The sequence below is a fragment of the Sus scrofa genome, chromosome 13, assembly GCF_054392235.1.
Source record: "Sus scrofa isolate SSC_HxYL_T2T_F1_AM1 chromosome 13, Sscrofa_HxYL_maternal_Yorkshire_Landrace_v2.0, whole genome shotgun sequence".
Taxonomy (NCBI): Eukaryota; Metazoa; Chordata; class Mammalia; order Artiodactyla; family Suidae; genus Sus; species Sus scrofa.
Genome location: NC_139395.1, coordinates 67,257,728 through 67,278,933, shown reverse-complemented (window position 1 = coordinate 67,278,933; position 21,206 = coordinate 67,257,728). Strand labels below are relative to the sequence as shown.

Genomic DNA, 21,206 nt, shown 5'->3' with positions numbered 1-21,206 from the left:
AATCTAATAGCCCACTTCTGATTATTCAGAAACCGGTCACAGGCTGGAGGATTACTCAGCTTCTTGTGCCTTTCCCTCCTTGGGCTGTGCCTGCTGCTTTCAGCGTTCGATTACTCATCAGCACCTCCATCAAGATGCCAAAGGGAAAAAGAAAGGGAGACTCAAGATCATTTTACTGTTCTGTAACATGACTACAAAAATGGGATAAATAACTTAGGGAAAAGGAGATTTGAAACTCGTGACTGTGTATAAGGGTTTAAAATTCTCTGTGTATGTTAAATCCTTTTTTGAACTTTTAAAACCTGTTTTATTGAAGCATAGTTTACATATGCTAAGACTGCACTCATTTTAAGTATCCAGTTGGAAGAATTTGGGCGGCTGTAGCCATCTCTCTGACCGCCACCCCAACCAAGGTAGATGGCATTTTCATCACCCCAAAAAGTGTTCTGGTGCCCCTTTCCAGCCTAGGCTTTCCATAGTTCTTTTGCAGATTATGACTAAGAGATTGTTTCTCTGATGGTTTCTGTTATAACACTGTTAATTTCACATTCATCACCAGCTTAGATCTTACACCACCCTGTTCCTGTCTGTTTTCCTGTTCATCACCATCAGAAATTTGGCTCAAGAATATTTATATTGTACATCATCCAAGAAACGCAGAGGAAAAAAGAAAGCTTAAACATGGTTCTTTTGTTTGCTTAATCAAACCTCCCCGTATGATGATGCAACTCTCAAGGAAAAGTAAACTTCTATTGTGATATGTTGGCCTTTGCAGCTCATAAGATAGTGATTGGCACCCAGTACATATTGAAAAAAAAAAAAATTTAAGTTTCTTCTGTTGGAAGACAGAGTTGACTAATTGGAATTAATTTATAGACAGCTAGATGTTTTGCTAATGTCTTCTTGGTGTTTGTCCTAGATTAAATGCAAGTTCACTGTTCTAATCATTGGTGCTATTCGGTGCTGCGAAGTCTCTTTTTAAAAGGATCATTTATCCATTCATATACATCTGTCCCTTTTTGCATATAAAAATATTCAGACATGCCCATCTGTTTTAAATTACAGTGTATCTACATCCACACTTAAAAGGCCACTGCAATAGAAAGAATTTGTTGATGACCTTCCAGAGTTGGGTTAATGAAAATTTTCAAACCTCCAAGCTAGTATTTTCCAAACAATGCAAAACTTGCACATCAACACCCCCCCACCCCCAAACATGCCCACAACAACAGTGGAAGATGTTCACTGTACATGCATCTGACCTTCAGGAACCATTTTTAGTTCATCAAAATTAGTGATGCTGAGAAATCGGGACATCAGTGCATAATGACTGTGAAATTAGGAATGAGAGCTCGCTATGCAAATGACAGGACAAATCATGTGAAAAAGTCAAGATAAACTGCATATTAAGACATTATGTTACATAAAATTAATACTGCATTTCTCCCTTTTGCTTACTGCTCCCCTGAAAGATTTTTTTAATTCTTTTATCTTCTGATCAGCTATTGTCTGCCGGATTTTTTTTTTTTTTTAAGTGGCACACAGGCAAAGTGCAAAACATGTTATTACCTTTTATTGTAATACATGAGATGACAGCAGATCCTTTTTAACAAAGTATATCCTTTACTGCTTCTAGCTTCTTGCTGTCACATGTTTGATTAGAAACCAGGGAAAAGTAAGATGCTTCAATATTACTGTTAGAAGACATACAGGTTTTGTCTTTTCTTTCATTGTGTTTTTTTCCCCTTTTCTTATCTTTTTATTTGGGGGGGGTAATTTTTCATGAAATAGTCTTCTTGTATTACGGGGACTGACAAAATGGTTCTCATGTAGTCTGCAAATTAAACACAAGTGCAGTGATTATTTTGAATAGCTAAATTACATTCTAGAAAGCTTGCAGAATTCATAGCATTGTCATTAGGTATCCGCTTGAATACAATTTGTGTAACCTTGGCCAAGACAGCCTGTCATTTTAATGTCAGTGTTTTATCTGAACAAGACATCATCCTTTCAGATACAGTGTGCAGGTTCCTTGCAAAGATGCCCGTGCAGAAACGTGTTAACAGTTGCAAATATGAAATGCTATCAAGTTCATCACTGTAGCTGTTTGTCACTGAAATGTCATGGAGAGCGGCTTTTAATGGTATCGCACATAATATGAAAGAATTGAGACATCTGTATGCTGGGTGAATAAGGAAGGGTAAAAGGCATCATAGGACGGGTCTGTGTTGAAGTTCGGAAGGTGCATCCAAGGTTCAGTTGTCCACAAGCTGCAGCATTCATTGACGGTGCTTAAAATCACTGTCCACAGAGGAAATGGATCGTGTGAGCTCCAGCCTTGAAAATACTGCTTCCCTTCTGCCTTCTTCCCTAAAACAGTGTTCAAGTTTGCATTAACTTCTTACATCTCACTCAAAGACTCATTAAGAAACTGAGGTCGTGCTAACCTCACTCCAGGTAGTGTTTACACCTCTTTTGCCTCCAAAACTATCGGGAACCCTTGCCAGTGGCGGCAGGGTTGTCTTTAATTGTTCTTTATCTCAAATAAACTACTTAGTAGATGAAATAGCATTGGTTGCGGCAACCCCTCTGGATAGATGTGGTCTGCATGGGAAATCGGTCACTTCTTGAAGCAGTTGATCAGACCTGATGACGGTCTGTCTCTGAACCTGGAAGGCCGCGCGCTGGGGGCTTGCAATTTCCTGGCTTCCTATTTATCCTCCGTTAACATTCTAGGTTCCCGTGTCAGTGGCTATGATGACACCTCAAGTTATCACTCCCCAGCAAATGCAGCAGATCCTCCAGCAACAAGTGCTGAGCCCTCAGCAGCTCCAGGTTCTCCTCCAGCAGCAGCAGGCCCTCATGCTTCAACAGGTAATGTTCCTTTCTCCTCCCACCGCACCCCCTGCTCCCTAGCCCTCCATTCAGAAGTCCTCACACATGAGCAGCTCCTTTGCCCATTCAAGTGAAAGGGAGCATGGTGGGTGGGGCCGCACACACCTGGTTCCCTGGACCATCAGTTGCATCTGCATCACTGAAAGAGCAGTGAGGGTTTGGCCTCAAGAGTACCCAGTGGTCTGAGATTAGGGCTGTAATTGGACTTGGTAGAAATAAAATCTTTCGGGCTTAGGGGGCTTTGCACTCTTTTATTTGGTAAGCCCAGAGGCTTCTAAATGGTGCGAGTCAAAGCAAAACAGGGAGCACGTTGGGAGCAGGTTAAATGGGACAGCTCTTGAAGTCCCCATTCTTCCTGGAAGCTGACAGAGGAGTTTTTCTTTTAAACTTTGAGAAACACTGGGGAGTCGATGAACTCTAAAGGGCAGAGTCGATTTTACCTCGGCACAGGTGATCACCTGTGCCGATGCCGAAAAGAACCTCCAGCTGCCATCAGGACCTCAGAGTCTGATTTCAGGGACCCCTGAAGCAAGTAGAAGAGGTTCAGGACCACAGGGATGGGAGGTGGTGGGGACAGGAAGCAGAGGGAGCTTAGCCACGCAGTTGACATCCACACCAAACGCCCTCCAGCACCACCCAGCCCTCTGACTGAAGAAGCACGCATACAATTTGCAGTCGAGATTCACCAGACTCCCTCAGCAAGGCCGCTTTGGCTTTGTTGTACAATCAAAGGTCATCCCTTGCCTTCTTTTAATTAGTTTATGTAGAAAATGGTATGTTTTTCATCAGTTCATTTTGGAGATTACTTTTCAAACAATAATGCCAAGAATAGTCCGTGTGCGCTGAAATTTATTGTCGAGATTCAAACGAAAGGTCAGGCCATTACAGATAAAAGGATGCTATTTTTCAAATCCTAGTTTGTGTATGGCACCGAAAGGGACAGTGGCTTGGCGCTACCCTCTGTTACTTACGGTCCTCTCTTTCCTTTGTAGCAGCAGCTTCAAGAGTTTTATAAAAAACAACAGGAACAGTTGCAGCTTCAACTTTTACAACAACAACATGCTGGAAAACAGCCTAAAGAGGTACCGACAATACATATTTTACTTTCAAACCGCAGATCCCAGAGGACTATCTAGTGGCTATTAAACTGTCATTCATCTTTTAAATGATTGCACAACTGAGCTGACTCTATCGGTTCTCAGCTATCAGCCCGAGAGTTATTGTCCTGTTTGCTTTCAGATTTTTCTGGGGTTCCATTTGCCGACTGCCACATATTTTATAGCACCACCGCAGGTGTACCTCGTGTGAGCACCGGAATCCTGGGCAGAACCTTCAAGGGCCACTTTTGCGCACTGGTACCACGGAGGGCCAGGGTCCACCTGGGGGAGGTGAGGGGCTCTCAGTACAATTTCACGTGGGCACCCACCACCCTTGATTTCCGCCCCCACCTCCCCAGCTCGGAGAGCTTGGGGTGTGGTCGTGGCCTTTTCCTTTGAAAGAATAATCCCTGATCCAAAAAGTTAGAGCAAGATTCAGAGTGCTCCTGGCTCTCTTTAACTTCTTCCCACAAGCTGCACAGATCACAGTGGCTCAAAGCAGGCTTGGATTATTTGTGTTTTCCCGAGAAGAAGCAGTGCCTGGCAAGAGCGCCTATGTACCCTATGTCTTGCAGGTGCACATAGTGACGGCAGATGCCCCCCACCCAGTTAGGGTGACAGTGTTTGCTCCATGAATGGGAAGTCTCCCCAGGGAGGGTTCCTGCCTCAGCTTCTATGCTCTTCCTTGTGGCTGCAACTCAGTCTGAGTGTCTCTCTGCCTGCACGTGTTATCGTGACATCTTCCTACCCATTCCACAGTTATCCGATGTAACTTATCTCCTTGGGTTTCCACGAGGGACTAGAAATTCTTTCCATTTGAGTGTTCTCCCTGGAATGACAATTTATAGTTTGATAAACAGCGCCCAAGCCCGCTTAACAGTTTCTTGCTGGCCCAAAGCAGGCAGCCACTTGCTATAGCTTAGGGGAAGTCTAACCAGGTGACTGACTGTCAACCCCTGCCCCTCGCAGGAGCGAGGATGCCGGGAAGCCCTCCTTTCACACACTGGGAATGTCCCAGACGTGCCCACTTTGCGGGCTCCTCCCTCTGCACAAATTGGGTACATTTCCCAAGTTTTACCCTAGAGTCCTGTCGAGCTGCCTGGAGAGAAACCCCTGCCAAGTAGGGGCATTTTTGGGGTGAAGGGGAGGAGGTGTTGTCTTGAAAATGCTGACACAACCTTAAGTACGGTGGCGGGCTACCGGGTGCTGCTATAATAAAAAAGGGAACAGATTAAAAAGTGTCTAAAATGTAAATCTAAAGGACTAACAGTAATTAAAATGGAAATGGCACAGGGAGGGAAGGCATGTAATTGTGAGATATCACTGTGCAGAAGGCTCTCAGCTTTGTTTTGCTGGCTGTTTTTCTAATTCAGTAGGGCTTACTCATCAGTGGCAGTTCAATGCGCGTTAATGACTCTGGGATTGCAGGCATCACTCTGGACAAAGAAATGATTATTGTGCGGTCAAAAGAAGTTCAAAGACAAGAAGGGAATTTCAGTTTTTTCCTTAGAGATCCACATTCAAGAGCATATAAATTAAGCCAAATGTTAAAAACCACAGTCTGAAAGCTGACTTCAAAGTCACAACTCTCTAATTAATGAACTGCGAGCTTCAGTTTGGACAAGTTGTGGTTTGATGCGCCCATAAATCAACATGACAGGCCTGTTTCACAGTCTCAGACAGTGCTTGTCACTGAGTCACATCAGATGTAAACACAGCAGAAAAAAGAAGGGATATGAAGGAGGTGCAATTGATCAACAGAATTGGTAAAAACCCACTTTTGAAGCACATTATGCATGATCACAGGAAATGGTTACAGCCTCAAGAGGTTTCCCCTTCTGCTGTTGCTTTTTTGAATCAGATTTCTAACAGCCTTCAAAAGGGAGAATAAGAATTATGGAGTTTCTCCCCTGTGGCTCGCAGGCAATAACCCCCTGTTGTTATTTTGTGCTTCTTTCTTTTCAAAGGCATCAAAATTTAGTTTTTTAAAGATCTTTAACTCTATATTTGAAGACAAACAAAAAAGGGCCGCACTGTCATTCTTATCAGTTACCAGGGATTGTGTTTTTCCTTTCTGTTGCCACTTCTTATTAACCTCTTATTTGGTCTGTTAGACATAGTTTGGAATGCACGTCTGCATGCTGGGAGAACATGAAAGTTCAGATGAGCTCAGAGGGCAGATAAAGAAATGTGAAGGCGAAAGTTACCCAGCAGAAGGAAGGATAAAAGTTAACTCTCCCAAATTGCTGCTGTCAGAAAGGGGGCGTCTCAGGCTCAAGGATGATGGCGGTGCCAGAATTTGGGAAGGGAGCCTGGAGGAGAAAAGGGAAATACTCTTTGTCTGAACTAGGGGAAGGTGGTTATGTTGTAATAGCATTTAGCCTTTAGTGTCTCTGGGACCCTGGGTTTGTGATGATCAGGCTTTGCCAAGTGTTTTGAAGGCAAAGGTGATGTTGCCTTCACATCCTGAGGGGTGGTCTCCTTGGACCCCACTGCTGTGTTTGAGGTGCCCCTGGATGTGGCCGAGATCTCTTGAACAATGGTTAGAGGAGAGCCTTATTTTCCCAAGGTGGGGAGGAAGGCGCCTGGCATTACCATGCAGGTGGGGGCCTTTTGTGCTTCAGTGAAATAGATTCACATGGTAGCACTTACATGCTGTGGACCAGTGGTTATGGTTTTAACAAGGTTTGAACCTGGATGTTGACAGATGGAACAGGTATGTTAATTTACTGAATCCCCAGTCATTAGTGGCTCATAATTTTAAACTGTCAGCCCCTCTCCGCTTCCACCCTTTTTCCCTTTTTTGATCACCTCTGCCGTAAGACGCTTGATCCTGGTCCAGAACAATGTACTTGAGTCTCTCTTTTTCCTTGAAGTTGCCTTGAGATGTTTCCTTGAGAAAGTTAGTATCCCTACGTTGGTGTTTCAACCCAAGACCTTCCTTGGGTGATGGCTGCTCTGTCACCCCCGAGAGCAAGTGTTTAAGTGACGGCTCATTAATATTTGACAGGACGGGTGTGGAAAATATAGAAGGCAGGCTTGATTTTAAGTCAGGCCGCACGAAAAATCCCATCCTGTGCCGGTGAGGTAGCCTCGGTTGATTGTTTTAAAAGGGGCCGTTTGTCCTGGGCAGTTATGACAGTTTATGTTAGGCAGTAGGGAGGAGCCAAAGAAAGGAAAACAGACCTTTGACTGCAGCCCTAGGGAGGGGATCCGAAATGCAAGGTTTATCAGGGCATTTTAGCATTTTAACACTGACAACTGACCTGTTCAGGGGACTGCACGGAGACCTTTTTTGTACGCATTCAATTGTGAGAAGTAAACAAACGGGCTCGTATCCTGTGTTTGGTAACTGGGTGGGGAGCACAGTTTGGCAACCAGCGTTGCTTTTAAATTCTTTCTTTGGACAATGGGCCTTGTATACTTTTATATCCTGGCTTTTCAAACGTGGACAGCTCTCAGGAGCTTTTCCTAGGGATGGCCACAGAGACAACAGAACAGCCATAAGTCATTTTATATAAATACAACATTTCTAAACATTTCATTTACAGTAAGACAGGAAACACCCTCCCCAAACTCCAGCACCCACCCCCGCCCCATGATTTTCTACTTCAAGAAGAGCTAATTCCCTGATCTTTTTATTGTATCAATGTTATTTTTTCTTTGCTTCCTTCCCCCCAACCCTTTTCTTCATAAAATGTCGTGAATTAATATCGGTTGAAGAAGTGAAAAAATCATTTTGACATGAATATAACTATCATTGGGTTTTACATTAATGTGATAACTTGGGAAGGGGTGAAAACAATTGGATCATTTTATGCATGCTGTTCTTAAAATGAAAACACTGGCTTTTCATTTAAATTTATTTAAATTTTTGTTGTTAGTGGTATAGAATTTGTTTTTTGGAGTGAAACTCAATTAACTTTCTCAGTGGCATGGTAGTAAGTCTGAAATTGGTTGCTAATATGAGAATGATGGTTTTTACTATAAAATAAACTACATGGAGACCAAAAGGAAACCACCATTTTTCTCCTCCTTTGAACTGTGCATCAGAAGGTCTTGATACATATACCATTTTATGGATGTATCAGATCAAGGTCATGTGTTAGGTTAAGTGAATGCAGTTGTTTGTAAAGTGTAGTTATGAGAAGCTCTGAGAGTTGTGCGGTCCTTTTGGTTGTGAACGTCTCTGATATTTTGAATAATACTCAGAATTAGGAAAGCAGATCTTGTTCGTCAAGAACCTTTTCTGTCTGTCTCTCTCTCTCTCTCTCTGTTTTTCTGGCTCCAGAACTCCCTTCCCAAGAAGGGTTAATTTTCCTTTCATAATTGTTAGCCATAATGTGGCTAAGACCTCCACCTCGATTTGATTCCTAGCAGATTAAGGATATTAGATAATTTCCTTCTATTTATTGTAATACTGCACTGTATTATCTTTCTATCACTCAGATAATTACTGAGGAAATCTACATTAATTTTTTTGGCTGGAGCAAGGCCTGCTAAACACAGGAATGATGTATTGATGTTTTACACAACAAAAGTTTTCCCCTGTCATTGTCCAATCAACAGAAGGATATTTTATCTTCTCCTAAAGCCCCTCTTTTCAAGAACAAAGGGGGTGGGGAAGCAGGACCAGCAAGCAGACCTCAGGGTTTCTGAAACTCAAGCCAAGCAAAGGCATCTCCAGCTAAAAGTGTCCTTCATATTAAACACTCACAGTCGAGTGCGATGTTGTTTGCTAAATTATGAATGTGTGTAATTAAAATCTAGTGGCTGTTTCTATGAAAGATTTACAATGTTATTTCATCGTTTGTCATGGCTAATTAACAATATTAGATGAAGTTTTTCTTCTTCAAAGGTCTGATTTTTTCTCATTTATTTATGTCAGAAGTGATAAACAGAGTAGTTAAAAGCTTTTCCATGGGCAGGCAGGACGGAGGCAACTTGTTCTTTGACACCTCCAAGGTTCAGGGTTCAAATCCCTCCAGACCTGGAGTGGTACAGCCTGCCTCCGTGGGTGAATAATTAAAAATGTCCAAGTCTAGAAGTTCATATCTTGACTATAGAAACTCAGGCCCTTCACACTGGAGGGCAAGCTGACTTGATTGACGAATTATTTTTCCATGGGAGCAGGCAGCAGAAAGTCCCCCCCACACACACCCACACTCCCTCGCTTGCCGACAGGGCTGATGTGTTCTGTCCCTTTTAAGCCAGCCTTGATGCCAAGCCCCCCAGGAAACCCCAGTGACCCTTCTTGCTCCTGGACAATGACGATGTGTTTAGAAACGTCCATGCCTTTAACCTTCCTCGGGCAGTGGCCATCTCATTTTTTTTTTCTTCCTGATTTCTTCCAGCAACAGCAGGTGGCTACCCAGCAGTTGGCTTTTCAGCAGCAGCTTTTACAGATGCAGCAGTTACAGCAGCAGCACCTCCTGTCTTTGCAGCGCCAAGGCCTTCTAACAATTCAGCCGGGGCAGCCTGCCCTTCCCCTCCAACCCCTCGCTCAAGGTAAGCCTTGATTAGACAGAAGGCGCCACCCTCTTGAGACTCTGGGGCAGAGGTGGGGGTGGCTGGGGGTGGGGGAGTGTCTCCTTCAAGCTCATCATTATGGAGATTGTCCGTTCAAAACAGGCATGTTTTAAACTTAAAGGAAGAACTGGATAAGGTAATGGCGATGGACCTTTATAGAAGCCGAAGTGCTTGCCGATGCCAAAATGAAGATGTGGGGTGGTCTAGAGGCTTAGCAGGATCAAAATGTTGCACGTTCTTGGAGAAAGAGAAGACTGCACCACTCTGACTTAGGGAGCATATGAATCAGATCTCGCGTTTTCAGTTTGAAATCGCAAATGCATTTTCTTGAAGGCTTTCCTTAGTCATTTGAAGATGGGTTATACATCCTGTGACTTGTTCTGTTTTAAATCTCAGTAATGCGTTAGAAATGCCACTTTTTAATATCTAAGGAGAAATTCAGGTTTATTTCTCTGTAAACAATTAAGATTAATCTCTTCCTGCGACAAAAGCCAAAGTTGTTTTTTGTTGGCTCTTCTCTTTTCTTTCTTTTTGGCATTCATCTTGACTGTTGGTTTGAGGGCAGGTTAGTTCTACACCCAGCAGAACAGGGAGTCTCTCCATCTCCAGCTCTTTTTCAAAAGCTGGAGTTCCTTGAAAAGGAACAAAAATTCATGCATTTAAATTTTTATTTTGAGGGAGTTCCTGTTGTGGCTTAGCAGGTTAAGAACCTGACTAGTATCCGTGAGGCTGCAGGTTCCATCCCTGGCCTCACTTGGTGGGTTAAGGATCTGGTGTTGCGGTGAGCTGTGGTGTAGGTCGCAGACTCGACTCGGATCTGGTGTTGCTGTAGCTGTGGAATAGGCTGGCAGCTGCGGCTCCGATTCAACCCCTAGACTGGAAACTTACATGTGCCGAGGGTGCTGCCCTAAGAGAAAAAACTATTTTTTCTTTTGAAAAGCCAAGTCTTCCAGTGGGTGTTGGACATCAGGAAAAAAATGACTCCTTTAGCTGTTTTTAAGACATCCTCTTGTTTTAGGCTCCTCTGATTTTCACATGCATAATGTGATCCACAAATGGATTGGTCAGACCAGCAAGAGAGAAAGGGAAGGAAGGAAAGTAGAAAGAGCCATGCCGTGTTTTGAAATATAGTACCCCCACCTTATATGTGGTATGGTAGACTTCATTTGCCTCCTAGAGGCCCCTAAGGAGTCTTGGATGTATATATATACATGCGCCTTAAGGCTAGTAGCTAACGCCTTTGCTGTCTTGGATTCAGTTGCCTCATGAAACAGGTTCAGAATGTGGAAGCTCTTTCTTCCGTCCAGGTGCTTACAGTATAGCCAAGTGTTCAGTACCCTACAGTGTCAAGTGGAGCCAGAGAGACACGTCTGCATTGAATCTTGACTCTTGAGTCAACCCCACTCAACTTTTGCCCTCCTGGGTTTTGGTGTGTTTTGTTTGTTTGTTTATATTTTAATGTTGAGACCCAGGCTTTTTCCTCCTTGAATTTCCCTCTTGCCCTTCCTCCCACTTCTACCATTTAGTGCTCACCCATGTGACATGTAATCAGCATCTCCATTGCTGTCAAAAGAGAAGATTTGGTAATTGAGCAAGGCCGAGGAGGAAAAAAAAAAGGACACATGGGCTAATGCATTTTCATGTTTGCAAAATGTTATACCATGCATTAATTACACCTTTGTGTTTATTGTGAGCAACGTTGTGACACACCCACTGGACTCAGCTTCCACCTCTCTCATCTTTTCCCACCGCTCCTGTACTATTAAGTTTGCTCACTAAGGTTCATTGTTATAGTACATCAGTTAAGCTGCCCAAAAGAGGGCAATTGGGCAGTGACAAGACAAGCTCATGTGTAATGTGAAAGAAATGAATGTGGTGATGCATGAAGTGTAATCTCTGCAGTAACATATCAGAGACACCGGTAGGTAATTCACCAGTCATGGCATTGATTGATATGCTTAGCCGTCTGCTCTAACTCTTAGCCCCAACCACATTAAGGAGGCACATATTTACAGTCTAAGGGGGTCCCTTTATGTGTGCCCAAGATGCATAAATGCAAATGTAAATATTTCTGGAGTCCATTTCTTCCAGTGAAGTGAACCACGAGGGTCATTGCCATCTTTGTTGGAATCAGAGGTTGGTTTTGTTCTCCCCTCGGTACCTCGCCCAGAGTGGCTAGAAAATTCATTCCTGTTGGACTACAACATGATTTTTTTTTATCAGAGAGATGATGGCTTAAAACTGATGTCATTATGAGGTTTAAATCAACTTTCTGCTTGCTTGAACATGGTCACCTGGGTATGGATGCACAAGGACAAAAAAGGTTGATCAACTCTGTTTGTCTTGGAGCCAGTGATACCTGGGGTTGTAAAATTGAGTTCTCTGAACGGTAATCTATCAACTGTCCCTGCAACATACATTTTTTAAACCTGTGTCTGCATTTTCTTTTATAATGAAGAGGCCAGTTGTCCTGGAAAGAGAAATGTAGTCAGGCACAGGGTATATGTGTTTAAAAAATGCTAGTGATGCCCACTTTAGGATATAATCATCATAATTCTTTTACACAGCTGCATGGTCTTGGCTAAGTTACCTTAAACATGCATGTAAATACCAAAATATAGGAAGAGACTGAGAATAATATTTTGAAGGCTCGTATTTTTTTCTCCCTAAATGTTATGAAACGGAAGGACTTTAAAAAAAATTTTAGGGCTATTATAGGATCTTCTTTCTGTTTTATATAATGAGCATGTCTGCTTTTCCCCTGATCTCTTTAATCATCTCATCTTCCTCGGCACCTGTACTTCCATATAGAAATACAATATCATTCTGACTTATTAATTTTCTAAAGTGTAAACTACAGCTAGGAGAAAATGACATACCTGCTTATGTACCTGTTAATGGATTTGTTTTACTTGGTCCTGTTATTCTTATGTACCATTTTGTAAGAAGTGCATGCTCTCTGGAAATTTTTATGTCCATTTAGTCTGATGAGTGACTAGCTTACCTTTTATCCATCTTAATTCTATCATGAGATCTTGGTTGTCAACAGCATCCTTGGGTAGGTAGTATTCATTGAACTAATAGGTTAACATCGCTAACAAGGTGTAACATTGACGGAGGAGACCGATTTGACTGCCTTTCTGTAAGTCTGACGAGAATGTTCTTAAACGCAATTATCACATTGAAATTTGACCCAGAAGGATGCCTCCTTGTCAGTCAGTGAGTTACTATTTTATTTACCGTTTCTCCCTGTGGATGATGAAGCTGATTTGCTAGCCCACTGGACTCGAAGGAGAGGCGAGTAACATTCATGTGCTCCGTTGGTGTAACAAGTTTAACAGGGCATTTCTCTTTGTCTTTATTTGCTGGATTAACAGCTGACTTTTGAAACAGCTTCAAAGTTCTTTTTCTCTTGGAGGGACGATGTTAATACAGTCGTCAGAAACTGTGGCTGTGGAGTGTTCTTCCTTCTTCCCACCTCCCATGCAGCTGACCCAGAAATCAATTAGCTGGAGTTGAAAAACAGGCGGCTTGTTCTTTTCATGTGTGTTTACTGGGCAGAAAATAAAACTAGTTGTTGACTTGTGTGTGGCTTTATATTGCTGTGCTATCATCCACAGACAAGCCTCTTCACTATTGTTTCAATTGAATAAACAGTGGTCGGAGGGGCAGCCATCTTCGCAGGTAATTGTTGGTGTGCAGGCATCAGTGGCAGCCTCTTAGCTCCAAAAACATCCCACATGTCACTTTGCAACGGGTGGGAAAATAACAGCCCAGATGCAGCAGAACTGGACACGGGATTGTGTCGTGACCTTTCCCTTTGTTTAATTTGCCTCCGAGGTTTAATTTTCAGGGGACAAGTCATAATTGAAGATGCCTAATAACTAAATGCTCATTTGGGACAAAATCCATCAACACATAATTGGCATTTGATTTTTATGAAGGAAAGAGAAAACTGACGTGGCTGTTGAGGCATTCGAGGAATATCTGACCACTTAATGTATCATTTGAGGCCGCCCCTATCATCTATACACACACACACACACACACACACACACACACACACATATACGTATGTATTAATTGCAGAGACTTGAGCATTTGAACATTTTCGTGGAGAACGTTAGGAGAGACCAACTGTTTTTGTTAACGCTCTTCTCAGAAAGGCGGGGAAGGTTATTGGTCTGCTGTGCAATAATTTACTCCTCTTTGATATGCAAACGATCCACGGTGAATATAAAAAAATCCTATCAGACTCATTTCACAGTTCTTAACCACTCGGATTCTCTGGAGTCCGTCGCCTCATTAGACCAGTGCTCTCCAATGCTAGCATAATTAAAATCTTTAACAGTTTAGCAAAGTAAAGATGTTTGGCTGATCACGTTGAGATGATTATCTATCCATTGTGTTCTAAATGACAAAAATAAATTAAATTTAGACCTTGGCATTTTTTATTATGTGTTTCAAATGAATATAATGCACACAGCCTTCTTTTTTAAATTCAATACCTTCAGTTTGGGAGGAAACATGCCTGTTTCGGTTACTGCGGTAGAGTCAGAAAATGGCAGGCTTTCTAGGATAGCTCCGTGGCAGTGATGGAAACCACGAACAGAGATCCAGACGTCCAGTTTGGATGCAGCCTTGCCTTGTGATGTCCAGGGCTTGTGATTTCTTCCAGGTTGTCCTCCAAGGTAGTGGTAGTCGTTGCTAGTTGCTGTTCAGAATATTTTTCTTCTGTGCGTGTATGCACTAGAATATGCCTTGAGGAGGGATTTGGAAATCCTGGGCTGTAGAGGCACGCCGCCAGAATAAAGGCTACAGGCCTGCAGTCGAGAGATTGACATACTGATTGTATCTGTTCTTGGGGAGGGGGAGAAAACAGGTTGACAGTTACTCCTTCAGACCCATGTCCATTCGGACCTCCTTAAAAAACAAGAGAACTTTACTGCTCCAAGTTTCTTTCACATTTTCATTTCATTCTGCGATGGTTCATTAGCATGGATCTAAGAAATGACAGTAATAATAGTGTTACTTGTATAAAAAGTTATACAGTTTTTCAGTAGACACATCCATCAATTAAGCATGTGGTACTAGAAACCAAAATTAATGAGGAAGATAGGTGTGTTAATGAAATAATCATAGTATAATCAATTTGACTGTTAAAAGTTGAAAAGCATTTCAGGAAGACGATATGAATTCATAATTTATGTCTAAAAGTGATTAATAAAAACTATATTTAATAACAAAGCTATTTGTCATCATTTAAGACTTAAGCACAAAAATTATTCATTTTATGGTTCGTGTTGTCATAATAGTGAGGTTGAGCAAATTTATTTTGAGTCCTTCTTTGTGTCTAAAAATACAATAACATCTATCTACTCCCCCCACCCCCACCCCAAGAGCTAGAAACAACAGTTTGGATGGAGGCATAGTATCTTTGCAAGGTAGCTGGGTTTTGCATCCTGTTCATGGGTGTCTTTTATGTGTGTTGAGGGCACTTCAGGGAGAGGACACATTTGTTATTACTGTATTTGCCTTAGTTGAGAGGGGGGGAAAAAAAACCTAGATCCAAATCCTCCCCCCACCACCCAACACTAGGCTTTGTTTACTGACTCTTTGATTTAATTACTGTTTGAAGAGGACAGAATTAGCTGTTAATTGATTTAATTATCCAATTTGTTTGTTTCAGGCATGATTCCAACAGAACTGCAGCAGCTCTGGAAAGAAGTGACAAGTGCTCATACGACAGAAGAAACCACAGGCAACAATCACAGCAGTTTGGACCTGACCACGACATGTGTCTCTTCCTCTGCACCTTCCAAGACCTCCTTAATAATGAACCCACATGCCTCTACCAACGGACAGCTCTCTGCCCACACTCCCAAAAGGGAAAGGTAGGAACCAGCATCTGAGGTGTCTGAAGCTGTCTTTAACGTGGAGGAGTGGGTGGCCTCACCATATCTCAGTGACCCCTAATTGGATCCATGTGACTTGAGTGCATATAATGACGTAAGAATGGGCTGAATATGGTGTGGGAGTGAAGCATCTGATTATTGTCACCTTTTCAACATGGAATTAGCACTTATGTAGCTAGAACCTAAGCTGAGGAACCCAGGCAGGTCTGGTTTCCCACTGGGTGGATTGGATTTCCAGCCTTCCAGGCTTCCTCTTCATGCCAAGGACTCACTCCACACAAGCTGATTTCTGGGCTTTGAATTCCTTCTAAGGTGTCTTCTGTGGCCCTTGTTCTCACATTTGAGAAAAAGTAGAACTTACTGAACTTCCCTCCTAGAAGGCAGGGCAGGAGCATCTTTTTCATTATTGTGTCCCCAAAGCACTTGGCCGTTTTTAATAGTGAACCATCAGTGAAGGTTTGAAGGATGGTGCGAGCAATGGACAGGGTCGTATATATACACACACAGACAGACACAGCCGCTTTCTCTTAATCTCGGGATATATCGTAGTGTTGACTTAATTTCCATACTCCTGTTTGAAAATTAAGCCTTCCTATTTTTTAATTGTCCTGAGTTTTCACTTGAATGTTACTTGAAGCTGAGGTTGTTTCGGCGATCCAAAATACATCATGTGAGCAGGCAGCTCTGAGAAAATGAAGCTGTTGGTCCGTGTTATTATACTCAGCACCCAGAAGCATTAGCACCCAGAAGCATTAATGCCATTGTTCATTGTTTTTCCAAAGTAGAAAATATATATAAATTTTTTTCCAGTTTATTTTTTAGCTGTTTTCTGTACATATTTCATATGCACAGTGTCTACACATAGAAGAAAAGAAACCTTACAAGTAACGTGTGAGAGTAAATGTCATTTCCATCAGGAAAAACAAATTATTTTGTTTTTTAATAAAAGTGACTCAGTGAAAGATTTTTAATTATATTTTTCTCTTCAGCAGTTCCACATATAACTTCATATATCTCTCGAAAAATTGAACATTAAAAAACCCAGTGATTTAATTAGATGTGTATCTCTATACCAGCAACCTTTTATCCATCTAGAGCTTAGTAATCACAGAAAATGTAATCTGTATATTTGTGTGTGTGTGTTTATGTGTGCGGATCATGCTCAAACATAAAAGCCATGAGAGGTTTCCAGAGATGAGGTTATTTATGTTTTAGCCAAAACTTGAAGCTGTCCTTTTAAAATCAGTTTGGAGTTTCTGTGGAAGACACAGAAGAACTAAAAGATGCATTTAACTTACTGGTTTAGAAGAGTTTAAAGATTAGTGGCAGACGGTGAGAATCAGTTCAGAGCTGTTGGACCACGTGTGACTTCTTTTGTTTCCAGTGAGGATAGATATCCATAGGCAGTGTGTAGAGGACGTTCTTAGCTCTTGCTTTATAATCTTTTGAGATGTCTTTGTAATTAAAAAAAAAATTAGACTTAGCTTTTAAAGAAAAGGTTCTAGGCTTCTGTCTTTTGCTTATTTGCTTTTGGGGTCCTAAGGTTGATGCTGTCCATTTACTGCAGAGAGATTGAATTACATCTTTATCCATAGGCAGAGCAGGAGGCCATACACTGAAAAATGCCAACTGATGCACTTAAGGTATTTGTTGTAATCGCGTCGGCCATTGTGGAGCCTGCACAGATTTCCTGTGACATAGAAAACTCTCCTTGTTTAGATGCACTGCGCTCAGTTTCAGGCTAAAAGGTTCTATATCTGGAGTCAGGTGGTAGATTAGCAATGAGGCAAGTAGGGAAAGAATAGCCCTTTTCAGGTCTTAAGGTGTATTTGAAAGTAAATGGATCTTAGGAGACAGTCTAATTCTGGGAGAATAAGTTTGTTGGATTTCTCGTTTTATGGTCCTTATTTGTCTATACAGAAGTTGGCTTTAATCTTCATTACACTACCTGCCTGCATTAGACTAAGGATCAGAAGAGAATTTAGATTCCACTGAGCCTTAACCTGGATGTAAAAACAGGCAGACTTTTCCCACTGCACACTGCAAAGCAGTAGTGTATGCTACTGCTTAATCTCTGGGATCTCTCAATTTATATTACCTGGTAGGTTCCTAGACATGGCTGGATTAGAAAAAAATTGCAGTCAGCACATTGTAACTGAATGTAGCAAATAAGACACGAGTGCTTTAGGTGAAAGATAAGTCAAAAAGTTACGAACCTACAGAATTGATCACTAAACCTGCAATTGTTAGCCACTTTGTATATAGGGACTTAAAATGGGTATTATGTGGTGTTTATGTTAGGATGGTTTATTTTAAAATCCCTGTGAGGTTACTGTTCAAATAGTGGAAAATTAGTTAAAAAACGAAAAAGCTCTCACTATCCATATATATTCTCACTTAGACACTGAGTTGGCATTTGTCTAAGGAATCTCTAGGAGAGGTTTTTTCCCCATACTGACCACCGGCATTTATGAAATGTAGCTCTTTCAAAGCTCTCCCTTGATTTCTATGTAGAATCCCTCCCCAAACCCCCCCATCCTCCTGGAGCTGTATCTTAGGTCACCAGCTTTAAGAATTCTTCCAGAAACGTTGTGGGAGTTCTCGATGTGAAAATTAGCTGGACGATGGTACTATCGCGAGAGTTTTGGTTTGTTCGAGAAGTGGTGCGGCGGTTCCTGATCTCCCTGGGCAGTGTGTTTCCCTGCCACGTGCAAGACTCCTTCCCCTCAGCCTTGCCCCCTGAGCATCTTGTGGGCCCCCGTCAAGCAGCCGCCGCTGCAGCAGCTCTGGGGTTTGGTAAGCGGCAATCTGTTAAGGAGATAAATAATGTGCTTGGCACGACACTCCTACTCTCCTCTTTAATTTGTCTTACACAAGGAAAATGATAATTAAATCATTCAGGGTAAACCCTTGAGTGTAGAGAAGGGAAGAAAAGCGCTTTGGTAAAGATTGCCAATAGAAGCCGGCTTCCCTGTTGCACAGGGTAGAGACATTTATCAATATTCAGCACCGTAAGGGAGGGGCAAGCCCATGTGATGTGGGAGGCGGATGCCAGCGGTCAAATCAGGGCTTGTTAAGATCTTGTCCCTGTGCAACCACGGACATTCCGCATCGTTAGAATTCAGTGATGACACCGAGCTTCGTGCTTTGATTTTCTTCCGAGTTTAGTAATGTTTACGGTGCCAATGACACACACACACACACATTGGTGCAATAAACATACCTCTGTGTTGGTAAGTGTGATGAGGAGGAAGTTCAGCAGGAGCAAGTGAGCACATCTCTTGCTGTCATTTAATCTGCTGGACCAGGGAGTCATGACTTCTTCCGTCAACAGACAAAACTCCGATGTGGGATACCTGTGAACGTGAAGATATTATCTCATTTCCTTAACTTGCCTGGCTGTCTCTCTTTAGGAAATTCCAAGTTTTGGTGTGGGTAAACAAAATCAACGGAATGCAAATGAAACATTTATTAAAATGCTAAATTTAGTAAAGCCCTTTGAGCTTCTTGGATCAAAGCAGCTATGTAAATACAAATAGCAATTACTACTTAAGTAATTGCCTGAATTAAAATTCTAAATATCGCATTATGTGATGGTGCACTAGGGAAAGGGGAAGGAACTCATATTTAATCCGTTCTTTTCTCTGAGCCAGGCACTGGCTAACCTCTGGCCTTGTGAGTGCTGTCTCATTTTAGCCACATGGCTGCTGGGAAGCAGGAGGGTTTATTATACCCATTTTGCAGATGAGGAAGTTGAGTCATCACGATTAAACACCTGACCTAGGGACACAGAACTGGTTAGTGGCAGATCCTAGATCCAAATTTGTCTCTCTTTTAGGTTATTAAACAGCACTTGGGAGTTTCCCTTCAGCTTAGAAGTGAATACTTCATTATGATCTATTAAAATCAATGCCCTCAAAGAAATTTTAAATTCAATTTAAATTCATTTCCACAAAATATATATTGGCTGAACCTACTGTGTGTACATCAGCACATTTAAAGGAATAGCCCAGGGTTTCCTCTTTTAAGGTGGATTCAGATAGTTGCTAGGCCTTTTTGAAGGGATGGCAAGTGGGTAGGGATTGCAAAATATAAATCATTTCCAGTCTGAAACAGCACATAAAGAACAAAAATGAACCCCATGCAGGATTTGCACACTGGCAAATGCAAAGCAAGCCTCGCTGTCCTTTAGAAGGATCCTGACTTTCCTTCCTGCCCTATAAATCTTGTGTTTCTTCATTGAACACATCATCTGGTCTCTATTCTGTTTCAGCTGTCCTTCTGTAGTCGCTATTAGAGATAGTCTGTGTTGCTGATCCTTCCCAGCTTTTTGCTTTTAGTTCAACCACCATTAGTGGATATTTTATAACTTGAGTATGTCTCAGATGCATAGCTTTGCTACATATATGTTCCAGAGTTTCCTGAAGCATTTGGTCAAAGAGGTTTCTTTAAACTCTGGAGAGATCCCAGGTTATGCAGCCTCTTCCTTCTTGGACGCTGTATTATTGTTCTCAGAATCTGGTGACCAAATTACCCCCCCATCCCCATCTTCTTCTCTGAGGCCTAACCTGTCTTCTGTCCTCACATGTTACCTTCCTTTCTTGTCCTTCATTCATTGACATAGCACCATGTATTCCATTTGCTTGTGATTTCCATACTTCCCAGTTGACAGCTGCCTTTCAATAAGCTCTGAAGGTTGTTGCTTGGCTCATGGACTTTCAGATAGTTTGACTTGATGCACAGTCTCTGATTTTGATTGGTGGCCCCTTAACATATTGCCATGGATCTGACTCCCTAACAACATTTGTGTTAACCGACCCCTCTGTTTTCAAAAGGCAAGGAACTCTGAGTTGTGGGCTTGCCTGGTGTTTCATTTTTCTTTTTCTTTCTTCCTTTTTTTTTTTTTTAAACAAAATTCTCTGTTGATGAATAAACATTGGTGCTCTTGATTTCCTTGCTAACATTTTAGAAACTCGGTTTCCGAACTCTTCCGGTTACACAAGCCTTTAATTTTTGCATATTTTCATATTCATATTTAGGGCCTATTGAGCCAGAAATGTAAGCAGTAAGCTCTAGTTCCCATGACTCTGAATAGCTCTTCCTCATTTCACCTTTTTTTTTTGTTGTTATTTTGAAAATCAAATAATTTCTTTCATATTTCCTTTGATTTGAAGCAGTTGAGCAAATTAGCCACCCCGAATCTTCCTTTCCCGTGAGATTAGTTTGAGGAACCTGCAGTCAAATTGTCCAAAATTGTCTTCAGAATTGTTGCTGCTACTTCTTGCCCATAAATGTTGAGTTATTTGGTATATTACAGAGGTCTGTCAGCCAGATATGGCCTGCTTCTTACTTTGTTAATAAAGTTTTATTGGAACACATTAAGGCTTTTTCATAAAGACATGGTCTATGGCTGCTTTTACAGTACAATGGTTGCGTTGAGTAGTTGCAGCAAAAAACATATGGCCCAGCAAGAGTAAAATATTTACCATCTGTCTATTTACAGAAAATGCTTGCTGACTCCAACATTAACTATCAGACAAGTGTTTCTCAGATTTCCTGAGGATATTGTCACAGGTATTTGTTCAGACATACTGCTTCCTACACCTCTCCCATGTAGACTTTGATTCTACTGGGTTGGGATATAGGAATTTATATTTGTCATACCTACCTTAGATTTTGGTCACTCACAGGCCACAGACTAGCAACTGTAGCATCACCTGGGAGCTCATTAGAAACACAGAATCTCGGGCTCTACCCTAGACTGTCTGAA

General features: G+C 41.8%; 1 protein-coding gene across 36 annotated transcripts in view; it reads left to right on the top strand.

Annotated features, from left to right (window-relative positions):
• Positions 1-21,206, top strand: part of FOXP1 (forkhead box P1) — a 624,214-nt gene that overhangs the window by 523,761 nt on the left and 79,247 nt on the right. For 24 of the 36 annotated variants that reach the window (XM_084988996.1, XM_084989000.1, XM_021070841.2 and 21 more), the window contains 4 exons: positions 2,737-2,874; positions 3,888-3,977; positions 9,347-9,500; positions 15,211-15,415. In XM_084988996.1, coding sequence (XP_084845122.1) covers positions 2,737-2,874; positions 3,888-3,977; positions 9,347-9,500; positions 15,211-15,415 — 587 coding nt within the window. The remainder of the gene's footprint in view (positions 1-2,736; positions 2,875-3,887; positions 3,978-9,346; positions 9,501-15,210; positions 15,416-21,206) is intronic. The other 12 variants (XM_084989002.1, XM_084989016.1, XM_021070850.2 and 9 more) reach the window with 1 other exon arrangement.